Below are 16,948 nucleotides of genomic sequence, written 5' to 3' on the forward strand. Positions count from 1 at the left end.
AATTAACTGTGTAGGTTTAGTATTTCAAATATTCAACAGTTCAACGGTTTCGAATTGGCCAAAGTAGCTTCAGATCAGTGCTGTATGGGGAGTGTAATTTGTCCGTTCGCGATAAGGAACTTGCTAAATCGCGAGTATTATTTAGACCATTGCGATATGTCATCTTAAACGGATACACCAATTCTTCTGACCAGCGTAATTGGCTTCCGCTTAGTTACTGTGTTTTTTTGGTCCTTTGCTGCTTACATATGCTCATGGGTGTCTACAACAAATGATGGAGATGGAAGCGGACGTCGTAGCAGAGCGAAATGGCCGTGTCAAGCATAAATGAAGAAATAAATTTTTAATAATTTACACGCATATTCTAGTATTGTTATAGGCCTCTGCCAGCATTCAAAATTATTCCACCTAAACTATTTGCAGATTGAGGCTCACATTATTAAGTTGCTGTACATGAGAATAATGATTTAATACTAAGTTCATTTTCTAAATTCTTTTCCTAATATACATAAACATTGGTAAACAATAACCCAGGTAGTTTGCGCTCAATCAAGCAGTGGCGACATTGACAACCTGTTGACCTTGGCTTTGGTCATGACTTCTATCATTAGAATTACTGGAACTCTCAGCTGCAGCCGCATCCCTCAATTTTCTGGCAGCTTCTAATTTCGACTCGGTTCGTTCTGCAAATTCACGCTGTTGAGCCAACAACCGTTCCAACTGTTTCCTTGTCGTATTCTGACCCATCGTCGCTCGCTGTTCGATTTCGGCCGCAGGAAAAGGCGGATGCGGTTCGGACTTTAATTCTGTCAACGCCGTAATAGCATCTTCCAAGCCAGCTGCGGCGGATTCGATATCGGCCATGGTCCGATCTGCCAGAGACATGCGGCGGAGCACTTCTGTTATTTGAAAGTGCACATATGCAACATTAAACTTGAGCGCTAAATTATTGGGTGACAGTTTTAATGCCCGGTGTGAATATGCCAGAGCAGTCTTGACAGATTCAAGGCTGGTCTCTTCCAAACCTCGTTGCAACCACACTCGTCCAAGACACATGATGGTTTGAATGCTGGACCCATTCTGGAATTTTTCCAATGCAATTTCATACTGCATTGTTTATCGTATTAGCAAAATTTCTAAGCATGATCCCATACCAAATCGTTTGACGACACTTACACATTCAATAGCCCGACCGTAATTCTTCAATTCAGCAAGGCAATGTGCCAAATTAATATATGACGACACATCATTCAAGGTCTCCCTAATCTTGCCGAAAATACTTGCCGCTTTGGAATACTTCTTGTCCTCGGCAAGCGCAATCGCGATACCCTGTGCAGCATACGCGTTACCGGAATCTAGTTGCAATGCCTTATCGAAAAACTCTACCGCACGTTCGTACGTTTTCCGACGGCGATCAGCGTCGGCCTCGTTGCTAACACGCATCTCGCGTGCGGCAGATAAGAAAATGTTACCCATCGATGTAAGTGAATATAAGTCATGCTTATCATAATATTGCAATGTATGTTTGTAATGCCTCTGTTCGATATCATCATTGATAGACTTGGCTGCCGGCCGCTTTCGCTGGTGCTGATGCAGGTACCAGCCATGTAGCGCGCGCACTTCCAAGTTGCCAGACTCAGTCTCCACAAGTGCTTGCACTTTAGCCACAGCATCTGCCACAGATGTTGCTGCCGTCGAGTCTTCACTTTCGCGCAAGGCAATGTAGCACAGACGTAACCGAGCATCAACGTAGCCAGGTAAAAGCTGATCAATAGATTCATACAATTTCTTTGCCTCAGAAATCTTGCCGACCTGCTCTTCCAGGCGGGCAAGGTTGTATGTCAACGTAACCGTGGTTGATAAATCATTCTCAGCATGCTTAAGTGATTGGCTAAACGCTTGCTTGGCATCGTCGAACAAGCCCTTGTGGAAACTCAGCACTCCCAAATTATTCTCCAACTCGACCGGCACAGAGGTGTTCTCGTCATTGCCAAGTCTTTTCTGTAAGCCAATCGCTGCCTTGAGCGATTCGATCGCGTGGTCAACATTGTCGTCTTCATACAACCGGCTTAAGGTCTGGTTAACCTGGACTTCAACAGGCGTGATGCCTACTCGGGCTTCCACCAACTTTAGGTATTTTTCAAATAATACTTTCGATTTTCTTTTAGCTTCAGCTAAAGCCTTCTCATCCCTAGCAGCTGCAGCTGCAGCTGTTGCTGAACTGGAACTAGCAATCGCGCCGACTGAGGTTGCTGATTTGGATTGACTAAAATAATCATCCGCATAAAGATAGCCAAGAATAAGCATGGCCTCAGCACATTTGGGATGTTCTTGAATAATTTTTTCAAAATTCAACTTGGCACCGGTCGGATCCTTGTTAATGATCTGTAATTGGCCAATGGCAACTTTTGCCAGCACATTATCAGGCTTAACCGACCGTGCTCGCTGGTAGTTTTGCATCGCACGCTCGTAGTTGGACTGACTGTGATATGCCCTGCCGATCCAAAAATGAGCATCGGAAATGATGGACGGCACGTCAGTGTGATCGAGAATTTTTTCGCACAATTTGATCACCGAGTCCATCTGAGTCCGTTTAGCAAACAAGTACGCGGCAAGTGAGATGCCTGCCAATGCCTGCTTGTGATGAGCACCACTACCATTGCCAGAATGATACGCCTTTTGTGTTAACTTTAGCGCTTCACCGTATAAGGGCACAAAATCAGCTGTGCCGACGGATTGGAATGCCTTGTCGTGGAAATACAAGCCTAAAAGCACGTTACCCGCCTGCCCATCTGGATCGAGTTCGACCACACGTTCCCATGCAATCCTTGCGTCGTCTTTAAAACCGAGCTTCCAAAAGCAAAGACCGATGCCGATGCGCGGATCAGGTACCATGTCCTGCCTTGCCGCAAGCACATTTTGATACAGCTTGAGCGCGGCTTTGTAATTTTGCTTGCTGAAAAGTACGCGGGCACGACCTAAAGAGGCGAGGAGGTTTGTGTCCTGAACTTGCTTGATTACATCGTCGAACGTTCTGCCGGCCTCGTCAAGTGCCTCGGTCAAAGATGGTGAAGACGATGAAGACGATTTGAGCACATGCCATACTCCTCGAGCTACCAAGTTTGGTGTCCAAGTGCGGAATGCCTTAGTTGCAATATTGAGTTCTTGAGTGGCAAGTTGATGATACACATCTTTCGTCTTGACAGTAGTTTGCCCAGGCGCCTTCTTGGGCGCGTACCGGGATTGTTTTAAAAATAGCCATGCAAGACAACCATGCAACGGAGCCCGATCTTGTTCAGATAATTTGCTTAAAGCAGGTGCTTCCAGAGCTCTGTTGACGACCTCGATGGCCTCGTCGATTTTGCCCAGACGACTGTACGCGGTCTAAGATCCACAGTCAGTTTCATTACTCTACACCTACCAAAAAACAAAAAACCAGAAAGACTTAAAAATTAAAATTATTTATACTTACACCAATGGCAAGCCAAAATTGACGACCTGCCTCTTCGTTGTCGAGCAAGTCGCACAGTTCGGTTGGATCGTCTGGCAAATCAGTATCGAGATTGAGAGTCACGACTTCCTGGTCGTCACGTAGGGGAATGTCAATCACATTCGACCCAGCACCAGCCACAGTTGCTTGATTACTGTCGGCCATGTTCGCGGGATTGTAAGTTGAATAAGACGTAAGAGAAAGATTTCGAAGTTACAAATGGTACATGCTTGCAATGAGGGAAATCAAACGACCTGTTATGGGTAAGGGTTACAATAAACTATATACATTTTTAAATGATTTTGTGCATGGTTACGGATGTTGTAGATGAAGTCGGCGAGACCCATAGGTCGTCGTCGTCATTATCATCATGGTTGATAGGAGGAACATCGTGTGCAGCGTAAGTGACGTCTGAGTGATCCTGCTTGTAATTGTCATTGGCGTAGTGATGGTCTTGCAAATCTTCGTAGTACTCCCTGGGTGGGCTGACCAAAGTTGCGGCTCGGTCGAGCGCAGCCTTGTGCAGGTCTAGAGTAGTAGAAATCTCTTCCGATGCAGAAATTACTGCGGCTGTTGTGACCTCGTTGAGAGATAACGAGTTCGCAGACAAGACGGTGCCGAGTTGGGCGGCGAGCGCCACGCAGCGGTCGTAGAACTCTAGCACGAGTGGGCTGGCGGCAAGCTGAACCGGCGGAGTAGACAAAAGCATCTGCCGCAGCAATCCAGCGGACGAGTTCGCTTCTGAAATAATTTCAGTCACTGGTGGAGCAGCAGCAGCAGCAGCAGTTGGGTGGTTGTCTTTATGAAGGGCGGCAAGTGCTGGAACGGCGTCCGGCATGTCAACCGCGAAGTGGCGAAGGGTGTCACGCAACAAATGCTTTACGGAAAGATCCTTGTTTGAATTCAATAAGCTGACAATCGCGGTTACTAACTTCGAGTCATCGTTAAGCCGAGCCAAAATGTTTGGCGAGTTGGCGTCAGCCAGGACCCTGAGTACGATAACCGCATTGTACTGCGCCACGGTCGACGCGCCATGTTTGAAGTCAAGTCGTTTGCGCAAAGTCTTAATGGCTAATACAGCAGCAGCCGGCGTGGCCTCAGCATTCTCGACAATGACGGGTAGTAGTGCGATGTGATCTTGAGATGCCGTTGCAGCCGGTGATGATGAGAACGGCTTTGTAAGGCGTGTCAGAGCTGATGACAACGTTTTTTGGTCGCAAAACGATGAAATTGCTGTAGCGCTTGTTGATCCAGGATCTACTATAGAAGTTAGTTAACGTTATAGAAGCAACAACAAGTTCGACGCCAAACCTTTCGACGATGAGCCAAACACCTTCATCGTGATGGCAGTGCGGCGGGCAATGCTTACCCCTGAGGGAAAGAAAAATGTAGAAATAACATAGTAAAATTACCCTGCTGCGAATTTTGACGTTTAATTCCATTCCCACGCAAATATTCGAATTGGATATTTTTCTCAACTCTATAAACTCATTGCTCCAATCATGCGACGGCAATTACTACCACTGCGGCTGGGAGTGACTGTTTTGAAGAGATATGCAAGCGGGTATGCGATGGGCACGATAGTGCGACCGGGAAAGGATGTGTTTGCTCAGGGCATTCAATTACCGAGCGAGTTCAAACCTGGCAGCCTGCTGCTGGTAAGCACGCCGCAATACGCAGACGAGCTGTATGCTACGGTTGCTGCCGGCAACAGCACGAAATATTCCGTGTATGGTGCCGTGGTAGACGCAGTGACAGCCGGAACTCGGGATGGCGTCTCGTTTCTGTGGACGGAGAAACCAATCGCGGTCAACGAATCCCGGTCGGTTACGTTGGCAGCGGCTCGGCAACAACGGCAAGTGGAAAATCACCGCCATGAACATGATAGTCCATACGAAGCGCGGGGACGGTTTGTGGCCAAGGGCGGTTCTCAATGGCGAATGGAACGACATTTTTTTAGCATTTTGTTTGGCAGTACAAGTCAGGTGCGCGTGCAGGCAGCTAGTACGCTGCTGGCGACTGGAGTGGAAGCAGTCTTGGTCGGCAATCAGACCGGTGCCGATAACGGAGCGGTTTTGTATGCAAGTCTTGACCTTGAGGTTCCGGTCGACGTGAAATTCAGTAATGCCAACGACGTGAGCCGTCGGCCGCGGCCAGTGAACCAACATGGTAAGGCCAGTGCCGACCTAATAGTTACCGCATACAAGGACAATGTGATCCGGACTATTAACCACGAGCCAGCGTCCAAGTTTTTGGCGAGTCTAGAGACTAGCACAGACAAGGAAGTAGCTGTGTACGCCGTGGTCGACGGTGACCGCGACGGGCAACGATACAAAGTGATTGCGGGCGGAGGTCAGTGGGGCGCTCGCAGCGGCATGCTCGTGCTTGACCCTGCACACGGCGAACCGGTGCTGCATGCCAACTCCCGTATCGACTTTGAGGTGGCAGACACATCGTCGTCGCCATCTACATGGCCACCATTGCCAGAGCCGGGACGGGTATACGTCGAAGTTGTCGCGCGTGAAGAGCATATCAACAACAACGCTCACTTCTCCTCCTTCTCCTCCTCCTCCTCCTCCACAGTGACCTCCGCGTTTGGCTGCGGGTCCGAGACGGAGGCCCAGGTTGGCACGCGCCGACTGGACGTCCCGGGCGAAGTCGCCATCGGGGCAGTTGTATTGTAGATAGATCGATGTATTTATGTATTTATGTATATATGTATGTAATGATATCATGGTATCAGACAGGAATGGTATAAATGGTATTTGGCAGTTTAGAAGATCTTCGGGCAGATCCCGATCTATCACGCCAGCAGGCCCTGCCGCCTTCCGCCTTCCGCCTTTTGCCCTCCCCCTGATGAGTCACGGCTTAGCAAAGAGTCACGCCGTTTCACTTCCCCGCATTTCTCCCATGACCTGATCGACAAAACACCCTAACCCCAAGCTAGCGCGACCGGGGGCCCTCCTACAAAATCGGACGGCACCACTCACTCTCACGACCCGCAATCGCCATCACGATCAATAAGCAATGTCGGTCGATATTAGTACCCAGGCTCCATCAGTTCTTACTTCGTCATTGACAACCGCCCAAGATGACAACGACAGCAGGAGCGATAGCAACGGTCGACGTCGAAGGTCGTCGTGGATCCACAATTTTTCTTCGAAACTCACTCCGTCGCCGAGCCCAGCACACACAGAAGCTTCGCTTCTAAACTATCCAACGAAACCGTCTTCCTCGCCAACCTCTTCGTCCTCGTCATTTTCTTCCCCTCAATCTTCCTCGCCGTCAAAGTCAGGATTCTTCGGTGCCCTGCGGCGGCTTTCTACTTCGTCGCGACCTGGCACACAGCCGCAATGTGTTCGGGTCGTGTACAACAAAAATCAATCTCGCAAGGAATGCCCGCTGCAGGAACTCAAATCAGTCAATCTTAAGCGTGTGTCGTTTAAGGTAGACGACATCTCGGACGAGTCGCTCGATAAGGTTTCGCTGTACACCCAGATCCGCAGAGCAATGAAATATCAAGAGTTGTTGCGCGAGCGTAAGCAAATTCTGGCTGCCAATCCAGAATCTGTGGCCGGCCTCGATAGTAGGCGCTCGTCCGCTGCGGTAAATCGTCGTTGCGACGAGGTGGCGTTCTTAATTGCCTCGACGTCTTCCTCTGCATCTTCCAAACGACGCATCTCTGACTCCTCCGCATCTTCCACAGAATCATCATCAACACCTTCTTCTTCTCCTTCTACTTCGTCAACACCGCAAGACCTAGCGCGAATATACGCCCGCTGTTGCAAGCTCCGCGAAGTCAAACCGATCCAGTTCTTCTACGACCAATTCGCTGGCCAATTCGACTCGCTCGACTCCGTCACGGTCGCCACGCCGGCTGGCTCTGATCCGCCCGCGTTCGCGCAGGCTCAAGTCCTTGCTGATTTTTTTTCAATTATTCATGTGGACCATGTTAACCTTGACAACGTCTTTCTTGCTGATGAATTGTTCAAGATGCTGGTTTCATCTTTGCTTGTGTGCAAGCAAGTCCGATCAGTGTCCTTCAAAAATGCCAAGATTCCATTTGCATCATGGAAAGCAATTTGTTACTTTGTGCTCATGTGTCCTTGCGTTGAGCTTATTGATTTTTCTGGCATGTCTCGCAAAAACTCTGAATGGGCTTTGCTGGCCCGTGCTGCCGTGGCAAGAAATTGCAAAATTAAAATCCTGCTCGATAATACCAACGTTTCGGAGCAAGACATGGCTGCAATCACGGCAATGGCTTCATATTCTCAAGCATAATTTAGACTGTATTTATATGGCGTTTTTGGTTATTCGTGGTGATAAAATTTTGTATGCTATCCAAGGTAGTTTTGTACGTGTTTTTTAACGCCGAATTTTGGTGTTCTGCATATGTAAACATTATGTAATTATTAAAGTGCAATTAATTACCTAACATTTAATCTTTGATTATCTAAAATATACGCGTTTTGTTTTGGTTTAATTTTTTTTTTTTTTTCGTTCGAACTCTTCCGTCTTTATGACTGAATGGCACAAAGGCCCACCCTGCGGGTTCGACAACTGCAGTTCAACTCTTTACCACTTAGTTGAAGGCTTGCAATATTGTCGTAACGGTCATCAGACTTTGGGCGAGATCGAACTCGCCACCGATGACGAAGATTTCGGAGCTCAAGGACGGACCGTGCGAATCAGGCGCAATGCTGGGCAGAGACGCAGTGCAGGCAGGTCCAAGGCCGTGTATGGTAGGCAAGGCTACGTGTTATACTTGCGATGCATGCAGTTAATCATTCGAGCAATCACTGCTTGGGTGATTCGCGCTCGACATGCGCCAGATAAACTTGATCAAGTGGTCAAGGCGCTGTGGATCATGTATCTTGAAGCAAAAGGCATAAACCGACTCAAGTTGTCATTTGACGACGAGGAGCATGATAATAATAATAATAATAATAATAATGATGATGATGATGATGGAAGTTTTCAAGACCGGTTGAGTCAGGACTCCCAAACTGAACAGCCAGGTTCAACAACAGATGGCCATAGCCACAACCATGTCATCGACCTCGACCTCGATGAAGGCGAACAAGAAGATGAAGTTAAATTCGACAGTGAAAATGACGGTTACTCTTCTTCGTCTTCTTTTTCATCATCATCATCATCATCATCCAACGTAGCCGACTCATCACACCACACATCGTCACTCGCGCCCACGTTCATCACCATTCGCTTACCCGAAGCCGTCGCGTTGGTTTACATCTCGTGCCGTATTCTACACCTGCCGGTTTTTTTGCACGAACTGTACGCTGCTGCTCGCACATTTGACATGCCGTACATGCGCGTGCTTGCCACTTCGGTGCCGTTTAGCATGCGGTCCCGTTTGGAGACGAGGTACACGATCGTCATGGCGCCGGTACGATTTCCCTTGCCCGGAAGTTTCTTAACCAGTTCTACTGTTGTGGCAACTGTATTGCACGACAGGTTTAGGTTGCGGCCGCCGGCGCTTCCTCGTACGTTACTCGTGGTAAAATACGTGCATGCGTTGATGATGCCGCTTGAAGTCGCTGCCGCGACTCTAAGATTGTTGGATTTACTCAACCTGCCGCTCAAATTTGGCAGTTCTTCGTCAACATCACCCACAAAAACATCAAATAATCGCAAGTTTGCTATGCATCCGGAGCTTATAATAATGCTGGCAGTTATTATTTCGGTCAAGTTATGCTATGGGCTTGATAAGACTTGGCGCGTACCGGAAACCGTGGCCGAACCCGCCAGTCAGGAGATTGATTGGCATGATTGGAAATTACGAATAATTCGATCCGTGATTCAGACTAAATTTCAATTCAGGGATTCACATTCAGTAAATGTTACCAAAATGGCAAATATTTCTGAAAAGACCCGGATTCGTCGACACGATGAAGATAATAGTAATGTTGAAGACGGTCAAGAAGAGATTGAACCAGAGCTTTCCGAGTTTGATGTTAATCCGGACGATCCAGTATTTTGGACCTCGACCGAGACTGATGAATTTTTAAAATTTTACCAACGCGCATGGGTCGTGACTGATTTGGAAGAGCAACGGCACGTTCTTGCCGACAAGCATTTTTTGGACCTGTTCCCTCTTCCTGGCGATGCGGACGAATTTGTGGTGGAAAGTTCGCAAATGGTCGAACGCGATGACATGCGCATGATTCCGGCATCCCAGTCTGACCATGCTGATGCTGCGGCTGGAATTTACAGCCAAAATAATTTGGACCTGGACATTGAAATTATGCAGTCAAAGCTAATCCAACGCATGGATCGTCAACCTCAACAGGAACAACAAGATATCAATCTGCCCCAGGTAGTGCGGCCAGCCGAGAAATACGAGATTCATCATGTGTTTGCTGGCGCGCCGGACATGTCGGCTGAATACGATGAGCGTTTGCGTGTGCTGTATGTGGCAGCAGCTAAGATTGTAGGCTGTAACATTCTGCAGTTGCGGAAAGGGTTAAAGAGTTTGGAATCCAAATGTGCCAACTTGTAATTTTAAATAATTATTTATGTAAATATATCAACTGTACATTAAAAAAACTTCTGCCCCCACCCCCCTCCCCCCCAAAAAAAAAAATGCATTATTCAATCTATAAATTTGTACCAAAGTCTCTATGTTGACAATGTCAACGGGTCACCGTGATCATCGTTGTCGTCATTGCCATGTTCGGATATTAGTTCGTGACCCGTGATTGATCTTGCCCCGACCCGATCATGATCAGAAATCTGGCCACCGATTAATGAAATATCAGATTCTCCAGTGATCACTCCAGTCAGTGCCTCCTCATACCCATCATCTTCGTCGCCGCCGTCGCTAATATTGTCATGATTGTCAATAATCTTGTAACTGACGTTAGCACTCAACTGGGCCCACATGATGTCGACTTCTTCCAACGTTTTGCCCTTAGTTTCTGGGAAAACCAAGTATACGTGCACAGTCATGGCCAGGCAGCACACGGCAAAGATAATGTACGTGCGCCACTGGATCGTCTTGAACAATGCTGGCACGAACATGGCCAGCAAAAAATTAAACAACCAATTAGCCGCCGCGCACAAGCCGTTAGCCGTGGCCCTGTGCGCAAGCGGGAAAATCTCTGACACGTACACCCAGGCGCCGGGCCCCCATGTGGGCGCGAACGTGCCGACAAACAAAAAATTAAACAGCAAGATCGCATTGGCAGCCGTCTTGTTGGGCACAAGCCATCTGATTTCCGTGTTTCCGCCGACTTCGGATACATAATGACCAAAATAACCCATCGTGCCTCCGACAAGCAACAACCATACCGCCATCAGGGCCGACCCGGCCAAAAGCAGCGGCCGGCGGCCCCAGGTATCAATCCACACCAGAGCCGGCATGGTCATGACCATATTGACCACGTATTCCAACGACGACGACACCAGTCCCGTGTTACCTCCGTACCCGGCCATGGCAAACGTGTACACGACGTAGTACATCATCACGTTAATGCCGGTCAATTGCTGCCATACTTGCACTGATATGCCCACTGTCGTGCGCAATCGCGATCCGGGACCGAACAGGTCTGCCACCGTGACGGTCTTGGCGAGCTGGATCTGCCTGACGGCGTCCTTGATTTCGGCCATCTCGGCCCTGACTTCCGGATGGCTCACGTTGCCGTCCCGGCTACCTTGCACATGCGCGACCACGACCTCGGCCTCATCCCATCTATCATTCGCCGCCAGCCAACGCGGGCTCTCCGGAAACCCTGCCAGTGCCAAAAACAGCGCCAGGCCGGGCAGCAGTTGCAAGGCCCACGCGACCCGGAACGATTCCGACGGGCCGGGGATGAATGAGCACGCGTAAGACAGAAAAAACATGACCGCCACGCCCCAAGTAATTGCCCATTGGAACAAGCCAACAAGTCGGCCGCGGATTCGCTTGGGCGACAACTCGGCGATGTATACCGGCACTTGTGATGAGCAGATGCCGATGGCAATGCCCGAAATAAACCGGCCGAGCATTAATTGCTTTGTTCCTCGCACCGTGCATTGCACTAACGAGCCAAAGATCCATACCAGCGCACCTGCTTGCACGGCATACTTCCTATAAAAATTGCCAAACGTTAATCTTATCTCTCGTGCACCAGATGCCATTTCATTGTGCTCAAATGCACACAGGGCTTACCGTCCAGTGAAGTCCGATAATCGGCCTGAAAATAAGGACCCAAAAAAAGAACCACCAGCCATGGCAGCCGTGATCGCGCCTTGCACGGTCGCATCAGGGTAGTTAAAATAAGACCGGTACTTGTCATTGTCCACAAACGCAGACATGGACGACACGTCGAATCCAAACAACATGCCGCCAATCGTGGCTGCCAATGCCACCACGTATGGATTATACGTTTTCCGCATTTTTCTAATGAATTATTGATGATTTAAGTATAATCTGACTGCATGCGAGCTTACGATTGGTTTGCCACTTGGTATCTGTGCTTTTCCGATACAAGATGGGTAATTAACGACTTGCGATGGAAGAATCCCCCCACCCCCTAATTACGTAATTAGTTAATGATTTCAGCCGGCCTTGGCTTTTAATTTTTTTTTTCAATTTATACACGTTAACCATATAACTGGTATACAGTGGTATAGTCACATTATAACTGTTGTATATATATTCAAACCCATTTACACAGATCCGTACATTACATCGACATCTGCAAGTAACCGGATTTCTTCAGCATCATCATCAAAACTAGTCGCTTCCGAACTAGACAATACTTTATCAATATTGACCCGGCGAAGACGACGATCCTGTAAATCTACCGATGCTGATTTCCATGCTGGCACGTTGCTATCCCATAACAGGTCAATTTCTTCCAACGTGCGTCCTTTGGTCTCCGGAAACATGAAGTACACATGCACTGTCATGACCACGCACAGCACGGCAAAGATAAAATACGTACGGTATTGAATGTTTTTAAAACCGGCAGGCACGCAAAATGCGAGCGCAAAGTTGAACACCCAATTGAATGCCGCGCACACGCCGTTCGCGGTCGCCCGTTGTTTCAACGGGAAAATCTCGGCCACGTAGACCCAAGCGCCGGGTCCCCAAGTGGGTGCGAACGAGGCCACAAACAAATAATTGCACGCGATGATTGCATACGCAGCTGACCGATTGTCCACGCTCCATCTGATCTCGGTGTTTCCGTTCACGTCCGGCACGTAATGACCATATCCGCCCATGATGCCGCCTACTAGTACTAAAAACCCGGCCATGAGAATGGAACCTGCAATCAACAGCGGCCGGCGTCCCCAATCATCAATCCACACCAATGCCGGCACGGTCATGACTACATTTATCACGTACTGAACGGAAGACGACACCAGGCCAGCGTTTCCTGCGTAGCCTGCCATGGCGAACGTATACACGACATAGTACATCATCACGTTGATGCCGGTCATTTGCTGCCAAATCATGGCTGACACGCCGACGGACGTGCGCGTGCGAGATCCGGGCGCAAGCAAGTCCAGCACGGTCACGTCGCGCGATAACTGGTCGATCTTGACCGCCTCAGCAATATCATGCAACTCGGCCAGCACGGCTGGGTTACCCTTGTCGCCGCCACCTTGTACATGTGTGATGATTGTGACGGCTTCGTCCCATCGGTCGTGCACGGCCAGCCATCGCGGCGACTCTTGAAACATGAACAACACGACAAAGAGTACTAATCCGGGCACGATTTGCAAGCCCCAGGCTAGCCGAAATGATGCCGGTGATTGGATAAAGGAACACGCGTATGAAACAAAAAACATAATCATGATGCCCCACGTCACCGCCCATTGGAACAGGCCAACCAACCTGCCTCGGATCCGCTTGGGCGATATCTCAGCGATGTACACCGGGACCTGGGACGAGCAGATACCAATGGCAATGCCAGCCGCAAACCGGCCCACAATCAGCTGTGTCATGTTTAACACGGTGCATTGCACGATCGCACCCACGATCCACACCACAGCACCAACCTGAACCGATATTTTTCTGCACCCCAATCAATCAAAAAGTCAGCTACATACTTAAAACACAAACATCATTTATTTATTGACGGGTATGAGTCTAACCTTCCGATTCGATCTGAAATATAACCGGACGCAAGAGCACCAAAAAATGATCCACCAGCCATGGCGGCCGTAATTCCACCTTGTTGCACGTCGGTCGGATAGTTGAAAAATGACCGGTACACGTCATTATCCACAAACGCACTCACGGATGAGACGTCAAATCCAAACAACATGCCACCAATCGTGGCTGCTGCTGCTACCACGTAAGGATTATATGTCTTTAATGCCATGGTCACGCTAAACTTGTCTATAAATGTAATATTTGTATTTGTTATGAACTAAGTCTGCGATGAGTTTGAAGTTCTCTAAATCCGGGGTTTACCGTAACTAGCGCCATCGCGCCACTGTGGCGTTAATGAGATCTGCAGCTGCACCGCCATGATGACTATTTTTTTACCTCATCATGAACTGGTTGTTAGGATTGCGCGCTTCACAGGAAGGAAAGCTATGACATACCCTAAGCCAGGTATAGTATCAACACTGATTGAGGTATTTACGTATTTTTTACATTATCACTTCTAAAAATAAAATGCTGAATTAAAACAAAAAAAAAAGAAAGAGCAAATGACTGCTGAGCTTGGCTGTTTCAGAAAAACTGCCCGCGCAAAGTAAGACATGAGCAGTTGGTGCAAAGAGAAAAAAAAAGCCTAACAAAAGTCACGTGGTGTTATGCGTGGCTGGCAAGTGAGTGGGGGATAACGACGTCACTCCAGGCCGGTCCATGGCTTTACCAGAGACAGGACAACCAAAAAGATAAAAATAGGATCTGTGTTGTGTAAAATCAAAAGTTCATAATGAATCAGCTTAAAAAGAAAAGAAAAACAGGAGAAAAGCTTTGCGTGGCCTTGTTTCATTGACTCGAAGACGGAATCGGAGTCAATGCAAGGGACGGGCGACACGACGATTTTTGCACGGGACGAATCAACCGTGTGCGTCACTGTAACTAAGTGGCAGAATCAGAAGATATCAACAGTCAAACATTGTATGAATTATGTCTATGTCCACATCCAAGACGGGAAGGAAAACCGTTTTTGCACCGCACAGCAACCTTTTGCTGCAGCTATAAAGTTACCAAAATCCCGCTTTTATTTTTTTTTTATTTTTATTTTTTTGTTTACGTAACAACATATGATTGCACCCAATGACTCGCTCGAACTTCAACCGTGCCAGCGTGCTGCGTGCGCTGCTTGTGATTGTCATTGTAACGTTAGTGGTGGCCCAATATTCGGGTATACGTTCTCTGTACAGCTCTTTCGGCTTTATTCTTGATGAAAATCCAGCAGCAGCCAATGATGAAATGCCCCTGATGATGGGCCAACGTCAGAATGCAACATCACCAAAAACGACGTCTTCAGCGGTGCCATTCGACACTTTACCTGAGCATTCAGTAGCAGTGGACAAAGTTCCGCTAGATCTCGACGCCGCCGCCGCTGTGTCTGCTGATTCTAATGTTGCCGTTAATTTTGATGATCTGGTTGAAGATCACGGTAACAGGACAATATATCTGATCAACACGGTCAGGTACCATTTCGAAGTCGTGATTCCTTTTTTGCACGTGTTTTCCAATCTGCCAAATGCCAGCGTCACGTTATTTGCCTCGCCACAAGGCTACAACCGGTTTGAAGTCCGGCCCTGGCTTGATCTGTACGCGCGACCGCGTAAGCTTGACATGGTGGACTCGTCCAACCTGGTCGCTGATGGAGCCAGGACAGATAACGCGAGATACGCCACGCCAGATTTTATTTTTCTCACATCATGTCCTGAAGATGTTGAATCTATTAAAGATACACTTGATCGGTACTTGCGTAACGGCGCAAAAGTGCAATGCCTCGTACACGAAGCTCAGAAATGGGATTCCAATGAACAGGACGACAACAAATCACCCTACAAGTCGCAGATTAACTTTATGCGACCCTGGATCAGGGCCGGCCAATGGCAGATCGTCACGTTGGCTCCGCATGTGCAGAAATTTGTTGAGAAAAACTTTGCCACGTTTTTTAACTTGCCTCATGACAGCTGGGCGTTTGCCACGCCGGTCGTGTGCCCGGTGTTTCAGCTTCCTGACAATGAAATCAGACTCGAGAGTGATCATCCATATGTAACCATTGTCGGCAAGCTTGAACCCTGGCGCAGAAATTATGATAAGATTTTTAAGCAGTTGGCCGAGCACGCGCCGCCGGTGGACTTGCACTTGATTGGCTACGGTATGCCTTTTGACCCACCAGAAGCCGTGCGAAACAAGGTCATTCACGAACTGGGACTTGGATTCCCAGATTATTTTCGTGCCATTTCACGCGCCATTGCGGTGGTTCCGTCGTTCGCAACGCAAAACTACGTTGAGTCTCAAGCGTCTAGTTCGATCGCAACGTCATTAATCGCAGCTTCGCCTCCTCTTATGACTAAAAAAATGCTGGAAGCTTATTCTAACATTCCACAAGACGCAGTCTGGGTTCAGGCTGATGATGAGACCGAGATTGAAGCATTCAGCAGAATCTCATTGTTAGGTCAAGATGCTTGGCGCGAGAAAAAGACTCAGATTGCTAAGGTAAGGGATGAAATGATTGCTAGTAACATGCGATTTTTTCAAGATCAGCTAAAGTCCTTGCCGGAATGGGATTAAACTGAGGAAATGTGCGTGTTGGGGTTTCTTTTTGAGTAGATTTAATTTGTACATATTATTTATTTATTTTTTTTTATTTATTTGTTTGTTTGTTTGGATGAGAAGGTAAAGTCTGTTTGCATGTTTTTGGCGTTGGTTTTTGTGATATTACTGTTTAGAATTCAATTGTTTGAGCTTGTAAAGAAATGAATACATAATTTCTAAAATATTAATATCTCAAAGATTATTTTTAATTATAGATAGCAATGTGTAAGATAAAAGAAAGAAAAAGAATCGCGAACTGGGTAACAATTTATTTTTGCTTCAAATAAAAGGGGATTATACAATTATAGAATTGGTCTTAGTTGGGAAAGTTATTTTCGTTCTTTTGACCCATTTAAAAATAAAACCGGACAAGATACTACATATATTCTATCGGCAAAAACCTTTTATTTGCGAAATGGAAGATTCTTTTGTTCCTTCGTACCTCCTTTATTTCGTGTGTAATGACTAAACTAGAAAAATGGCCAAAGCATCTCCCCCCCCCCCCCCAAAAAAAAAAAAAATAAATTAAAATAAAATAAAAGTCAATAAAAATATATGATCCTAGCACTGTCAAGATATCAATGAAATTGACGTATTTTTTTAAAAAAAAGGAGGAACGTTCAACAAATTCAAAAAACAAACGATGGCATAAACGAGAGCCACATAATTCTTTACAGAAATCAAAAAGTTAAACATTGATCACCCAAAAA

General features: G+C 47.4%; 8 protein-coding genes across 8 annotated transcripts; 4 read left to right on the forward strand and 4 right to left on the reverse strand.

Moving 5' to 3' along the window:
- Positions 1 to 356: 356 nt before the first annotated feature.
- V1514DRAFT_291716 (uncharacterized protein) lies at positions 357 to 3,707 on the reverse strand. Its single transcript, XM_066925326.1, has 3 exons — positions 3,473 to 3,707; positions 1,177 to 3,384; positions 357 to 1,107 (listed from the first exon to the last, which is right to left on the reverse strand). The coding sequence occupies exons 1-3, from the start codon at positions 3,653 to 3,655 to the stop codon at positions 550 to 552; spliced, it is 2,949 nt and encodes a 982-aa protein (XP_066784199.1). The 5' UTR covers positions 3,656 to 3,707; the 3' UTR covers positions 357 to 549.
- Positions 3,708 to 3,782: 75 nt separating this feature from the next.
- Positions 3,783 to 4,829, reverse strand: V1514DRAFT_341869 (uncharacterized protein; the record flags this gene model as incomplete). Its single annotated transcript, XM_066929073.1, has 2 exons — positions 3,783 to 4,747; positions 4,802 to 4,829. The coding sequence occupies 2 exons, from the start codon at positions 4,827 to 4,829 to the stop codon at positions 3,783 to 3,785; spliced, it is 993 nt and encodes a 330-aa protein (XP_066784200.1).
- Positions 4,830 to 4,954: 125 nt separating this feature from the next.
- Positions 4,955 to 6,262, forward strand: V1514DRAFT_328310 (uncharacterized protein). Its single transcript, XM_066927149.1, has one exon. It carries the CDS (start codon positions 4,993 to 4,995, stop codon positions 6,172 to 6,174), a length of 1,182 nt encoding a protein of 393 aa, XP_066784201.1. The 5' UTR covers positions 4,955 to 4,992; the 3' UTR covers positions 6,175 to 6,262.
- Positions 6,263 to 6,493: 231 nt separating this feature from the next.
- Positions 6,494 to 7,913, forward strand: V1514DRAFT_328311 (uncharacterized protein). Its single transcript, XM_066927150.1, has one exon. The coding sequence runs from the start codon at positions 6,518 to 6,520 to the stop codon at positions 7,769 to 7,771; it is 1,254 nt and encodes a 417-aa protein (XP_066784202.1). The 5' UTR covers positions 6,494 to 6,517; the 3' UTR covers positions 7,772 to 7,913.
- A 92-nt stretch (positions 7,914 to 8,005) lies between these two features.
- On the forward strand, positions 8,006 to 10,047 carry V1514DRAFT_328312 (uncharacterized protein). The gene has a single exon (XM_066927151.1). It carries the CDS (start codon positions 8,010 to 8,012, stop codon positions 10,008 to 10,010), a length of 2,001 nt encoding a protein of 666 aa, XP_066784203.1. The 5' UTR covers positions 8,006 to 8,009; the 3' UTR covers positions 10,011 to 10,047.
- Positions 10,048 to 10,129: 82 nt separating this feature from the next.
- Positions 10,130 to 11,887, reverse strand: V1514DRAFT_319077 (general substrate transporter; the record flags this gene model as incomplete). Its single annotated transcript, XM_066925917.1, has 2 exons — positions 10,130 to 11,579; positions 11,661 to 11,887. The coding sequence occupies 2 exons, from the start codon at positions 11,885 to 11,887 to the stop codon at positions 10,130 to 10,132; spliced, it is 1,677 nt and encodes a 558-aa protein (XP_066784204.1).
- Positions 11,888 to 12,160: 273 nt separating this feature from the next.
- On the reverse strand, positions 12,161 to 13,824 carry V1514DRAFT_319078 (general substrate transporter; the record flags this gene model as incomplete). Its single annotated transcript, XM_066925918.1, has 2 exons — positions 12,161 to 13,514; positions 13,595 to 13,824. 2 exons carry the CDS (start codon positions 13,822 to 13,824, stop codon positions 12,161 to 12,163), a joined length of 1,584 nt encoding a protein of 527 aa, XP_066784205.1.
- A 911-nt stretch (positions 13,825 to 14,735) lies between these two features.
- On the forward strand, positions 14,736 to 16,214 carry V1514DRAFT_346883 (uncharacterized protein; the record flags this gene model as incomplete). The annotated part of the gene is made up of 2 exons (XM_066929281.1): positions 14,736 to 14,913; positions 15,076 to 16,214. The coding sequence occupies 2 exons, from the start codon at positions 14,736 to 14,738 to the stop codon at positions 16,212 to 16,214; spliced, it is 1,317 nt and encodes a 438-aa protein (XP_066784206.1).
- Positions 16,215 to 16,948: the final 734 nt, after the last annotated feature.

Source organism: Lipomyces japonicus (assembly GCF_038497905.1).
Source record: "Lipomyces japonicus strain CBS 7319 unplaced genomic scaffold V1514scaffold_12, whole genome shotgun sequence".
In the NCBI taxonomy this organism is placed as follows: domain Eukaryota; kingdom Fungi; phylum Ascomycota; class Lipomycetes; order Lipomycetales; family Lipomycetaceae; genus Lipomyces; species Lipomyces japonicus.

What these genes read in the sequence shown, in the direction of transcription:
- V1514DRAFT_291716 (XM_066925326.1), bottom strand. Translation starts at nt 3,655, where the DNA reads ATGGCCGACAGTAATCAAGCAACTGTGGCTGGTGCTGGGTCGAATGTG. An exon ending in AATTTTGGCTTGCCATTGGT is followed by an intron (nt 3,385 to 3,472) that starts GTAAGTATAAAT and finishes TGTGGATCTTAG; the next exon opens with ACCGCGTACAGTCGTCTGGG. An exon ending in ACGGTCGGGCTATTGAATGT is followed by an intron (nt 1,108 to 1,176) that starts GTAAGTGTCGTC and finishes TAAACAATGCAG; the next exon opens with TATGAAATTGCATTGGAAAA.
- V1514DRAFT_328310 (XM_066927149.1), top strand. Translation starts at nt 4,993, where the DNA reads ATGCGACGGCAATTACTACCACTGCGGCTGGGAGTGACTGTTTTGAAG.
- V1514DRAFT_328311 (XM_066927150.1), top strand. Translation starts at nt 6,518, where the DNA reads ATGTCGGTCGATATTAGTACCCAGGCTCCATCAGTTCTTACTTCGTCA.
- V1514DRAFT_328312 (XM_066927151.1), top strand. Translation starts at nt 8,010, where the DNA reads ATGACTGAATGGCACAAAGGCCCACCCTGCGGGTTCGACAACTGCAGT.